The 13028-nt window shown below is 53.8% G+C and overlaps 1 protein-coding gene across 3 annotated transcripts in view; it reads left to right on the top strand.

Annotated features, from left to right (window-relative positions):
• PEMT (phosphatidylethanolamine N-methyltransferase) overlaps positions 1 to 13028 on the top strand; it is a 42168-nt gene that overhangs the window by 27603 nt on the left and 1537 nt on the right. For all 3 annotated transcript variants that reach the window (XM_009326210.1, XM_009326208.1, XM_009326209.1), the window contains exons 4-7: positions 3039 to 3184; positions 7585 to 7696; positions 11901 to 11975; positions 12747 to 12807. In XM_009326210.1, coding sequence (XP_009324485.1) covers positions 3039 to 3184; positions 7585 to 7696; positions 11901 to 11975; positions 12747 to 12801 — 388 coding nt within the window. In that variant the 3' untranslated portion in view covers positions 12802 to 12807. The remainder of the gene's footprint in view (positions 1 to 3038; positions 3185 to 7584; positions 7697 to 11900; positions 11976 to 12746; positions 12808 to 13028) is intronic.

Below are 13028 nucleotides of genomic sequence, written 5' to 3'. Positions count from 1 at the left end.
GACAACGGTGGGCCGCCCCCCCCCCCCCCCCCCCCCCCCCCCGATGGCAGACATCCTCGTGATAGCAGCCGGGTATGTGATTAAAGTAGGTTGCAGCCCACCCACCTCTCCCCTGCACTGGTAAGAGGGATGCTCCGCACCATGGCAATCGCTCCGCTCGGCACATAAAGCATTTCCAGGTACTGGGACAAAATGTGGCTTTAATTGGTGTCCTCTGGGGTGCCGAGCTGGGCCGTTGCCTTGTCGTGCAGCCAGAAATAAATGCTGTAACAAATATGACTCAGAGGCACATGGTGAAAGGGACTGGTTTCATGACAGATCGGCTGCATGACTAGCTCCCCCTTAGCAAGGGAGATGGCCAACACCTTGTCCTCCCCCTGCCAGGGAGGGTGAAACGCGGCGTGGTGAGGCTCCCCCGCCACCCAGGAGCAGTCACGGATGACAGAATAATTGACGACTCTGTGCTGCTTGTCATGGCCCAGCATCATAAATGCTTAAAAGGTTTATTTACCAATTCTGAAAACTCCTGTGCGCATCATGTTTAATGCAAATAGAGAGTGTGTTTAGGAAGATATGAAACATTACTAGAGGGAAAGGCAGTCCATTATCTCCGTGCAAACACCTCCCTCTCTAGCTGTAAGCCAAACAGCAGGGGACCGAGCAAGACATGCTGATGAGGGTAACTAATGCAGGCCTATCCGACCGTGAAAAGGAAGGATGGGATCATCTGGAGCAGGGGAGACAGCTTTGCCAAAACAAACCACGTCACGTGCTGGTTGCAAAACCTCGGAGGCTGATTCGCAGTCAACCAGTTCATGCTCTTGAAGATACCTTTGTTCTTCTCCTGCTCCAAGGCCAAGTCAGGTCACTAGCGTAGGACAGAGGAGCCTCAAGGGTGCAAGATAGCATGAATCCAGTTCATCTGGAGCGAGAAGCAGCCTCCGAGTGCTGTGCTCTAGCTGTACCTCTCTTTGCCGGGGGCTGGGATCCAGGCGGGGGCCAGCTCGGTGCTGCTTTCCCAGACCTGCCTCCCCAGGAATCGGCAGCAGCGTTTTTTGATTGCTGTGAGATCCCTTCCCGGTGCTGGTGCCCTGTGGAGAGGTCCTGGCCAGATGCAGAGTCAAACCCCCAGCACTGTGAAAAGGCATTAGCATCTTCCTCTGCGGGAGCAAAGAGCTCCGGAGCATCCCCGGGGGTGTCGCATCGTGCTTTGAGAGCACAGCCAGGCCAGGATTGCTCAGGCGGATGGGCACATCCCCGCAGGTGGATTGTTTTCCTCCCAAACCCAGGCAGCGCTGGTAGCAGGGATGCTGATTTGGGCTTCCTCGTAGGGGAGACTTGTGTCATTTAAAAATAAATACCAGCGAAATGAGGTAAAGGGTTGTGCGGCTGCAGCTGCTTCACGTTGCAGCCAGATTTGTGCGTCCCCATCAGTAACGATTTTAAGCTAAACCAACGCGAGCCTGGTGAGCGCAGGGAGGTGTGCTGGGCGCTGGAGGAGGGCCAGCCCCGGGGATGTGTGCCGTTACATCGCCCGGGGCCACGCTGTCGTTCTCTGCCTGTGCTCGGCTTCCTGGAAAAAGGAATTTCCCTGTAACTTGCAGCGTGGGGAGCAGAGTGTAAATCACCAAGATGCTGTGTTCTTGCTCACTCCCAAGCACGTTACATTTATTCTGCGTTTTGTTTCCTTGCTCCAGTCCAAAGCGAAGATTAAATGGCTTGCCCTGGGGTCCTAAAAACTCTCCAACAGTAGAAAACCTAGTAGGAACGAGCTCCAAGGAAAACAAAAAATATCATCCAGGTCCCTAAACCATGGGGTTTAAATATCATCCTGGACTTTGCTTGGTGCATGTAACTTGCCATCTGGTCTTTGAGCCTTCAGAAGGTGCGTTTCCAGCCGCTTGTCCATCAGCCGGGCAGTCAGGATTGTCTCTCTCAGCTTTCATTTGGGCAACAGAGAAAATCCAGGGATTTGCAGGGCTTGGGGAAGCTGGACATCGGGGGAAAAAAACTATCCCAAGCCCTGCAGGTAACGTCATGGAAGTGCTTTCCAGCCGAGGAGCCCGGGAGCGCGGGCAGGAGCAGCTTTCCTGGCCCAGCCCTGTCAGGCAGCGGTGGCTGGAGGCACAGGAGAGCTGTTACTCCACTTGAATTTCAGCCTCCAGGGTGCTCATTAAAAAAAGGCTCAAAGTTTCCTACCTCATGTGTCAGCAACATGTGGAGAAACACTGTGTACGGCTCTGCGGGTCTGTTATCTCCTCTCACTATTATTAATGGGCATTTTTTTAATCACGGTGTGGTCTCCTTTGTAGTCATACGTTTGTATCGGAGCCATGTGAGATGCCGGGCCTGCCGAACCCTGCTCCGGGCAAAGTTCAGGGGGCTGAAGGGAGGGCTCACAATTATTCCACTCACAAATGAGTATTTGGAAGGTCAGACCTGAAATGCCTGAACAAGCCTGGAGCTGAGAAGCTGTGTTCGCACTTGAAAATGCATGTCTCTAGTATTTTCCTTTCGCCATTCCAGTCCTCCCCCTGACTGTCAGGCTTCAGCCGTGAATCACTCCTGGGCACGTGGCTAACACATGAACGCTGCAAAATATTTTGATGGAGAGGAACGGGGGTGGGAGCACGAGATAACCCAGCCGATTGTTCCCAGCCCTTCAAGTCCTGTGCCGAGGCATCGCAGCCTCCAGCGTTTGCAAGGGTGTCCTTCCCAGAGCTCCCAGTCACAATGAAACCTGGGGTTTGGCGAGCAAGGCAAAGCTTTTGATATTGCAGTTTGGTGGGGCTGGTATTTCCAGGAGTGAGCAAAGGTTGCAAGTCGAAATGGCTGCCCCAGGTCAAGCCCTGGCTGCTCACAAGGCTTCGGCTCCTTGCTTCTCCCGTTGGGAGGTTGAGTAGGTCCAGGTAGAAGAAGGGACCCGGTGAAGGGTCCTCCTCAGCAGCGTCCTCTCCCAAAGCTCCGCATCTCCCAGGAAGAGGTGGGTGATGTTAGTAATGAGTCGCCGCTTTTAACAGCCCTTGTCTCTCCGACAGCTTCACAGAAGCCATGAAGAGCCAGCCGAAGCTGGAGGGCTTGGACTGCCACTGGGCCTATTACTCAGGCTTGGCCATCTTGGCTGTAGGGACCTTGTTTGTCATCTCCAGCTTCTTAGCACTGGGATTCACCGGGACGTTCCTAGGTAAGCACTAAAAATTCAACAGCTTAACCAGAAAGTGCATTTAATCCTTGCAGGGGCCTTTTGCTAGGGCAGAGTCCTGTAAGAATTTCCTCATCCTTGCCTTCAGGGCTGTTAGATTTGGTCTTGGCTTTATGATACCGAAGCGTGATCTAACCATGCCGTTACCTTGCACGGAGGAGATGGTGCAGTGGTTTTATACGGTGAGTCCCATCACCTTCAGTGTCAAGCCTGAAATTTTGGAAAGCAGCTGATCATCTGACAGTCCGAATGCCCTCCGGGAAAGGGACCCCAAGTGCAGACCCTGCGAGCAGGTCGGCGCCGGCACAGCGGGTGCGAGCTGTCCGGCAGCCTTGTTCTGAGCCCCCACCCGCTCAACACACGTGCCGAGGCAGGATCTCGTTTGCTCTTCCCTCTGCAATAAACCTGACGTTCGTTGACAGATTCTTTTATCTGCCGCTTTATGGCAGAAGGCATTTTCCACTGTGCTTGCTTTCACATTTAGAGAATAATTCTATTAGCGTTGTTGACTTTAAAAACATGCCAGTATGTGTGGAATTCATAAAAATAAAATAGAGACAGGAACAATAAATACCTCAGGAAAGGGGCAGCTCCCGCTGGCTGAAATAATCACAGCCCCAGCTTTGACACTGCATTTAGGCTGTGCTTTTGCAAGTGCTTTACAAACCAAATTCAATTAGTTCCTGCAGCGTCGCCAGGAAGAAGAGAGGGAGGTAATAAGCCTTCCTGGTTTCAAGTGGAGTTGCAAAGAAATGTGTTGAGTTGGCCAAGATCCTGCCGCCAGAAATAGAGCTCAGCCCTCCTGAATGTGTGCCCTCACCCTTCATCTGTGCAGCCCTGCTCCTGGGCCCCGTGTTACACCCCTGTCCCCCCCAGCTACCGGGCACCGGCATCCTCCAAAATCACCCGCAGCCCCCAGGAGCGATGCTGTGTCTGCGGAGACACGTCCAGAGAGGCCGGGCACAGGAGTACCCGCCAGCAAGAGCTGCTTGAGTGCTCCTGAAGTTCAGCCAGGTCTGGGGTTGTTTACGTAAACCCTGATTCATCCGACCAGGAGGATCCACTGGGCTTGAACCGCTGGGGAAAAGCAAACAAGTGAGTCAGGCTCAGCGTAAGTGGTGAGGGTGGCCCTGTCCCCCTCTGCTCTGCGTGGCCGGTGGCTCCCGTATCCCCCGTGCCAGGGAAGAGGCAGGCGTTAGTGGACCATATCGGGCACTTCTGCTCCATCCTCTCTGCTGGCGGAGGCTCTCCCTGCCAGGAGTACACCGGGCTGAGGCTGCACGGCCCCAAGCCTTGCATGACGCAGCGGGGAGCGAGGCCAGCTCTCTCTGCTAGCTGGGGCATGACGGGCGCTTGGGCAGAGCTGAGTCAGGGTGGGAAGATGCCGAGACCATGTGCTGGTGCAGCTGGGCTGGCTCGGGACCTCGGTGCCACAGAGGCATGGCCCAGCTGGAGCCCCACGGAGCATCCATCCTTGGACCAATGGCGGCTTCTCAGCTCCGTGCAAGCCCCCACGTGTCCAAGTCAGCAAACTCTTAATGGAGAATGCTGTTCAGCGTGGCTTCTTACCCAGCCGTGGGGAAGATGAGGGGTCTGCAGGTCTCTGAGGATCTCATGTGGGATGTTCTCTTGCTCAGGACTCACTTGGGGCTGGTACTTCCAATGTCCTCCTGCATGCAGGGTTTTAGTGATGTGCTGGTGCTGCGGGAGGAGCAGGGTCCCCCAGCAGTGATAGCACTTCTGACTGCAGGTAGCAAAGGGCTGCAGTGCTTTGGCAAGAAGGGGACATCCAGCTGCTCCCAGTTGATACCTGAGCTCAAGAGAAGTTTTGAGAGAGCCTTTGACACCCAAGCACTTCTAAAACTTACTGGGACAGCATTTGACCCTTCCCTTTTGGGTTTTCCTACAGCAATGAGGGCTGAACTAGGCAGGGCACAGAGACTGCATCGGCGCTGCCCGTTAGATTCCTCTTTAACAGCACATTTAAGCTTTGGAGGGGCTGCAAAGCACTTTGTCTCTTAAGTGTGGGCTGAAAGGTGCGGTGGGAGCCACGTCAGTCACCCTTCTGCAACAAGCCTTTCTGTGCCGCCCCATCTCCCGCACGGCAGCACCGACCCCAGCCTGTGCAGCGGCTGGATGCGGCCCCTCGCCCCGGCAACCTTCTCCCCTGCAGAGCAATCCTCCCAGCACCCCGTCTCGGCACCGTGCCCTCGCAGGGATTCGGGCATCAGCTCAGCGCCATCCGCCTCGCCATGTTTCCTGGCGAAGGTAGTAACGAGGGCTTGGCCTCCCAGAGGCCGAGGGCACCGAGAGGCGGGTCTGCCTGTCTGAGCCCATCTGTCTCGCACCCGAGCGCGGTTCCTTCCAGCACTGACCAAGATTTCAAGTAAATCTGACTTGACCGAAGTTTGTTACTGGGCTATGGCAAAGCCAGCGGCTCTCTGGAGAGAAGCAGAGATGGTGCTTCAGCCCAGGTTGGGCTCCGGGGACCGTGGGGGACCTTGCGGAGTCCATCAAATAACTTTTGGCTGCCGCAATCCAAAGCGTCTACCCTGTGCAGCGAGATGGTTACACTGACCTCCAGCAAAAAATAACCCAAATTAGATGCCAAAGTCCCCCAGCCTGACAAGGGGCTGATTCCTGCCTTGAGGGCTTAATGGAGGCACAGGAGATGCCCAGGCTGATGCTGTGCAAACCGATGCACGGTCCTTTCCCTTAGCACCTGCCTGAATATGAAAATATTGCAGGTCCTCTCTGGTGGTCATGTTCATTTAACTGCGTGGGTTTAGAGGCAGAGTTTACATCAGAAAAGCTCGTGTCCTGGGGGAGCTGCCTGCTCCCCCCAGCTGCTGTGTGCTCTTGCTTGCAGGGAGCCTGCCCGGAGGGTCCTGCAGCCCCACTGGTGCCAGGCTCAGATAAGCCCCTGCCAGCCCCATGGACCCAGGGCTGTGTGTGAACCTCCCCGGTGCCAGCACCGTTTGGGGAGCGAGGTGTTCAGCCCGAAGGCGAGGGCGGGCAGGGTATAATGAAGCATTTTGACACATAAGAAAGCACAGAAATGGGCTGTGGCGGGGGGGTGATGTGTTCTTTCTACCAGAACGATCTCAGAGATGCATTGCCAAGTAACTGTGAGAACATATAGTATGAATACCAGGCAATTATCTCACTTAGTCGCCTGTAGTTAAAGCCCAAAAGCATTGTCTAATTGGGCAGGCACTGTTTATCCTTAGAAATAAATGTTTTTGCACCATGTGAGGTCAAAGAAACTACACTGTGATCCAGGTAATAATAACCTTGAATAGTTTGCACTCCTGTAATGCCTTTTATCTGGATTTCCGAGCACTTTCTCACCATACATTAATCCTCACCACCCTCCGTGCTATAAGAAAGACTGATATTATGATTGGTGCACAATAGCGCTGGGAGGGATGGAGGAGACTTGCCCAAGGTCAGGGAACAGGCTGGCAGCAGAGCTGGGAACGCGACCCAGAGCTGTGGCAGCTCCCTGAGCTGATGGACCGGCACTGCTCCTCGCTGATTGATGCTGCGTCTTGTACAGTGGGCACGGAGCAAAATCCTTGCTGGGCTTTGCGGTCTCGCAAGTAAGACCAGCAGAAATCAAGGCTCGGCATCCCAGCCCTTTCTCCCTCCCCAAAACGCCGCTCACAGGTTGCACAACATCTCCTTGCTTGTCATTTCTTTTCTAGGCTCCTTTCAGGAGGGTGGAAGGATTACTCCGAGGTAGATAGGAAGCTGGTTGGATGCTGACAGTTCTGAAAGCTTTCCTCATTACAGATGACAATCACCTATTATCATCATCATCATCATGCCGATAATTGAGTGTTTTGTAGGCAGGGGTGCTATTTTCTGAAATTCTGAGAAACTCTCTGAGCTGTGAGATAAGGGTGACACTGAATGAGGACATTTGGTGGTGGCGGTCGTGATTATAACATCTCGAAACACCGTTACAGTGCGCTGGGCTTATTTCCCCATTAAATGGATTTGATCCTATGCAATTGCTTCCTCGTCAAGTGGCATCAGACGGGCAGTTTTCAAATGAGAAAGCCAGAATCAGCCAGTTGGGACCTCCAGAGCTGCCTCCCGGTGAGGGACGTGCCTGCCATAGCCTCACTGCAATGCACAAACCTTCCTCATGGGCAAAGAGCCATTCCCGGAAAAGCTGATAGACACAGAGTAAACAGCCAACCTATTTGTTGCTCTTTTCTCAGCCTGGAAGTCGGCAGCAAAATCCCTCGTTTGCCTTCGCTCTGCATCCCCGGCAGGGATGCCCCGTGGCATGGGGGAAGGTAGCAGCGCGCCAAAGCCCTCTGCGACTCCCGGCTTCGTGGAGCCTAACGAGAAACCCTCTGTTTGCTCTGCAGGTGACTACTTCGGCATCCTGATGGAGGCAAAAGTGACCAGCTTCCCCTTCAGCGTCCTGGATAATCCCATGTACTGGGGCAGCACAGCCGTCTACCTGGGCTGGTCCCTCATGTGAGTACGTGCCCCTGCCCAACACCACAGGTCGTAAGGGCAAGCGTGGGGCCTGTGCTTGGCAAGGGCATAAGGCGCCGGGCTGTATCGGAGGACAAAGAAACACTTGGTGATGGCAGTCAGCCATAAAATGGCAGGGAAAGTGCAACATGCCCTGACTTCTCGCTTCCTGACTATTTTTGTGCCTGCAAAATCTTCTGCTCTCATAAAAGACTTGTAGCATTAATTGTAGAAAAATAAATAACAGCCAAGTGCTGGGGAGAGGAAGCATCAGCAAATGCTCTGAGGCTGAATGAGGTCCTTGGCAGGCTCCGCACGTGGAAAAATCAACAGTTAGGGCCAAATTCATGCCGGGTGTCACTCGGCAGGGGCAGGGCACTGATACTGGGGATCAGTGTGACCCTGCAATTACCTCTGAAAAAAGCAAAACAAGCCAACGCACCCTTTCCCCCACTGCACAGTGATAACACTTCCGAAACACTCCTCATGTGAAACAACACGGCTTAATAGCCTGCTTAGGAGGAAGTTAATAGGCCGTAATTTAGCAGCAAATGAGCAATATACTCTATTCTGTGTAACAAGTTTTATGTGGTTTTCATTTAATATCACATTTTATTTATTTGCCCGGGAGAAAAAACCCTGGCTGTGTTACATCAGCAGCCCGTAGAGCATTGCGGGCCTTTATCACTACGTATTTTGCACTGGTGCTCCTGAGTGTGACCACCTCTCTTCTACTTCAGTGGAAAAAATGAAGTGCTTTGTCACTTTCTGGTCACCTTTTCAGCCATGTGTGCAGCGCTTTCTGGCCCCTGGTAATAAGTAAAGGTGATGTTTTCTCTCCTGTCTCCACTGAGCCTTGCTGCCGTTCGTTCTGCACTTGAAATCCCCCCCCCAGTGCCGTCAGGGCTGGCTGCACGAGGCCATTTGGCTTCCTGGCAGACCCATGGCACTGGATTGGGTCCAGACCCTGGGAAATGGTGCACAAGAGCTGGGGCGAGCTCGCTGCTGGGGCCCTGGCAGTGCCAGGCAGGAGAACCAGCCGCGGGGTCGGCAGCGGCGCGATGGCAGCGTGGATATTGCTGAGGGGAGTGAGGCAGAGCTGGGGCAGGATGAGCCCCCCCATTCCGCGCCACGGACGGAGAGCGACTGGCACCACCACCCTCACAACACCACAAAATGAGGAATTTGACCAGGAGGAGCTACAAGAAGATTTTTATTTAAGGTCAGCATTGAACTATTTCCTGGAACCCTTGCAGAACAGCTAAACCCTCCTGAGCTGTTTCTGTCGCAGAAATCCCTTCTTCACCCCCACGAGAGAGCAACCTCGCAACGGGTGCACGTTGCTTGGTGTTCCACCGCAATCCTGGGCAAAAGCAGCTCGAAGCGGCTCGAGACAGCAGTGTGATTGCCTCCTTTGTCTCGTTAAAAGGCTGCCACCATAAAGGGCAGCAAGACATGACAAATAATTGCTGTTAACAAATTGCTGGAGCTGTGCAAGGTGGCACCAGGACACTGCCCGCCTGCCCTGGGGAAGCCCTGCACAACCTTTCTCGTGGTGGTTTTGACTGTTTCTCTTCCCTGGGATCTCAGCTTGGATTGTTGAGGTTTTTGGGGGGGTCCCAGGTCTCTTCTGAGGTCCCAGGGCTTTCAGAAGATGTTAGGTGTCTGCCCTCGGAGGCCAGAGCTAACGTCCCGGCTGTATGGCAGTGGGAGGGATGCCGGAGGAATGTGTTTGCCGTCTGGTTTTTGGACAGACCTAAAATGTAGAGCATATTTTGTCCTCCCTCGGTGATGTATCACGCTCCATATCGTGGCATTGGAGCCCAGAGGATTGATTCATTTTCATCTGTAAGGGCACATACCACATAACGTAAGCGAGCCTGGCAGCGCACCAGACAGCCTGCCTTCCGACTCCAGTCCAACCTTAAAAGCATCGCGCGGGGCGAGAGCCGCTGTTTTCTCCCTTGCAGGATATTGCAGCTATCCCCAGCTTGACTAATGGCAGCTCTGCAGCCAAAAATGTGCCCGCCAAATACGCTGGAGAAGGCATCTCCGCCGATCACCATGAAAACAGGAGCTTCAGGAGGAAAGGGCAAAGCGGGTGTCCCACGTCCAACACCCGGGACCAGTGAGGCCGGCGGGGAAGGATGCGAGCCCACGCTATTGCTCTTGCAGGCAACCCACAGCCATGGGGAACTGCAGGAAGGGTTGGGGACGGACAGACTTCCTACCCCAAAAAAGTCCTACCAAGACCATGAAACCATCCTGGCTGTCTCTTTGTCGACCCTGCTACAACACGAGCCGTTGCCCAATAAGTAGGTCGAGCTCGTAAGAGGAGAGCACCACCTCGCGCCAATGCTTCTCATCGAGAAGCGGCCTCGTTTCTCCCGAAAGACAAATGGAGCATTAGCTGTTTGGGGACAGCTTTGTGTATCTCTGGTAGGGAAGTGTTTTAACTCACGGCAACAGGCTGTGTAAATCAGAGCTGGAGCCGCAGCCAAATGATGCAATTAGAGGTCTTGCTGTCAACAAACAATCATGCAAATTTGTTCTCTCTGATATGAATCAAGGAGGAGACATGACTAAGCATGTAATAGCAGAGGGTTTGGAGAGGAAGAAGTTGCCCAATGCTTCCTAATGAGGGAAAAACTTATTGCAAAATGGAAACAGTGAAAAGGTGAAGATTTGTGCGCGTCTCTCCAGGAACTGATGTGGCCAGGCAGTACCTGACGGCAGGTCCAGTACGAGGTTTGGGTAGTTTGGTCTCTCCTCTGAAGGCATGTTTTCCCGACAGGACTAGTCCCCTTGCACAAAGCTTGCAGGATGTTTATCCTCACCAAGGACCAGCTAAGTACTTTTTTTTGCTGACAGCCAGCTCTTGTCCCCCTCAGAGCTGAGCTGCAACTAGCAATTAAAGGCAATCAGCAGTGTCCTAATTAAGGGCAACACTTGCAGCCATTAGTTGGAGGTGTAGGATGCAGAAAGGGTGTTTGGGGGGGGAGGCTGGTGCCTGTGGTGAGCCAGACGCAGCCACGCTCCTCGCTGGGGAGGTGGGGCCAGGACCTCGTGGGTGCTGGGTTCGCAAGCGGGGAATGGCTGCTGGTGTGGCCACTCTCACCCGGGGGAATTTGCACGCCCCGGGATGGTCTCAGCACCTGGTTTGGGGTCTGTAACCCGCCTGCTGAAATCCTGGTGCCTTAGCAAAGCCCCCGCTGCCTTCACTGGCGTCTGCCTCAGACACTTTCAGGCCAAGCATCAAAGAAGTGCCCCTTTGTGGGTGGTGCAGGTTTGCCGCCTACGTTGACATCTCTCTTTAGAGCAGGAGGTGATGGGGATTTTTTGGTCTCGATTCTTTGGCCTCGGTGCTAAAAGGAACACCCGCTCCCGTCGCATACGCAGCCCTCGAGCACCTCTGCCCATAAGCAGACGGTGCGGTGCGGTGCGGTGCGGTGCGGTGGGTGGCATCGGTCCCCCGTGCTGTGCCTGGTGACCTCTTGCTGAAGGGGTGCGGTGCGGTAGGTGGCATCAGTCCCCCGTGCTGTGCTTGGTGTCCTCTTGCTGAAGGACACCATTCAGCTGGGCCTTGGGAGGTGACAGGACGTGTTCCTAAAACATCTTGAAACGGGTTTAAATGTGAACCGAGCCCCCGGCACCCCACGCCCCCAGCCCCGATGCGGCACCCACCCCAGCACCCTTCACAGGGCAGGCATGGACCTTTCCATCCCTTTCCATCCCCAGCCCTGCGATGGCTCAGCCGCCGTTTCGACACGTACGGTGCCATACGCTGCTCCGTCTGCCAGGTGTCTCCTGCACCCTGGGTGGCCCGTCTTTCCGTGCACATCAGGCATTTCCCTTACAATGCGCTGGCTCGGAGCCACAGCCGTACGTAAGCAGCTGCTCAGCTATTAAACAGCCTTATAATCTCAGGACTTAGCATCAAAGCAGAAGCTCTCTTAGCAGGGACGTGCAGGGATCAGACTTAAAAGAAGTTGCCGAAGTAGGCTGGGGAGGAGTCTTTGCCAAGTAACATCTGTCTAAGACAGTTAACATTAAGTACAAAAAAAAAAAACAACCCCTTTTGTTCGCTTATGTTTAATGAGCCAGAGCGTGCTCTCATGGAGCCCAGTGTCTCATTTCACTTTCTAAACCAGGTCTTGCATAAGCCCATGTACTTACCTGATCTTTTCCTTCTCTTTCAAAACAGGCATGCAAGCCCAGCTGGCCTTTTGCTGACAGCTGTAGTGGCAATTTCCTACACAATCGCAGTGCTGTATGAGGGGTGAGTAGCTTTGCAAAACTGGAGAGCTTCTAATTATTTCTACCAGCTTTAACTCCCGAGGTTTTGGAGAACTGCAGAAGTAGAGATGCTTTTTCCAATTAATTCAGTGGGGAAGAAGGAAAACAGAGGATTGTTTTTCAATTGTTTTGATAATGGGCAGATTCCTCTCAAACTATTTGCTGAGTTCTAGGAACATTTATGCATTTGTTTATTTTTATCAAAATGAGATCTTTTTTTCTTTTGAGTGCCTGAGTCTGTCTATACAAGAACAATAAGGAAGGCAGTGAGAGGGCTTATTGTGTCATCTGAAGAGACCCTGCAAGAAGAGCTTGCATTTTGTCGTTCCTTGGATGGGCTTCTCTGCTATTTTACACCACAATAGCCCGGCAGCTCAGGACAGAGCAGCCCAGAATTATTCCCAGAAGCAGTGGTTGTGCTTCAGCAGTGAAAGGTCTTTTGTGCTTGCAAGGGAGGAGATGCAAAGAGAGCCGAGGCCGGTCTGCGTGCAGGGGGAGTCCAAGCGTGTGCTGAGCCTTGTCCCGCTTGGAGGGATGGTCCCGGGTGGGAGCCGCTCCGCAGTCCAGAGAGACCGAGCCGAGGATTGCCATGGCACGGGAATAGTTGGGCTGTGCCAACCCATGAAGGGCAGAGTTTCTGGGCCCAAAGGAGAGCACACAGTAGTCTTGATTTTATCTTCTTCCCCCCGTTCTTTTGCCCCTCTCTTGTGTCTCTGTCCCCTCTCCCCCCAAATTCCCGTCCTCCCAACCACAGGCCTTTCACAGAGGAAATATATCGGCAGAAACAGAAGGGAGCGAAGAACAAGTAGCAACAGGTATGTTTGCCGATCGGTGTTTCAGCGAGAGGGGCTGTTTCGCCAGGCTCCCCCACCTACAAGCGTGTTAGACGGGGGCGGGAGCACCACCCACCCTCCCAGCGTGCCCCTGCCCAGCCCTGCCCTCCCCGGCTCCTCCAGAGCCCTTCCTGCACTTCTCAAAGGATTTGAGCTTCAAACCTCCGCAAAAACCCAGGCGGGAAGGCTTTACACAGCGGCGG

The sequence above is a fragment of the Pygoscelis adeliae genome, unplaced genomic scaffold (genome assembly GCF_000699105.1).
Source record: "Pygoscelis adeliae isolate BGI_AS28 unplaced genomic scaffold, ASM69910v1 Scaffold456, whole genome shotgun sequence".
Lineage (NCBI taxonomy): Eukaryota > Metazoa > Chordata > Aves > Sphenisciformes > Spheniscidae > Pygoscelis > Pygoscelis adeliae.
The sequence above is the reverse complement of the archived record's forward strand: the minus strand, read 5'-3'. Positions and strand labels throughout refer to the sequence as shown.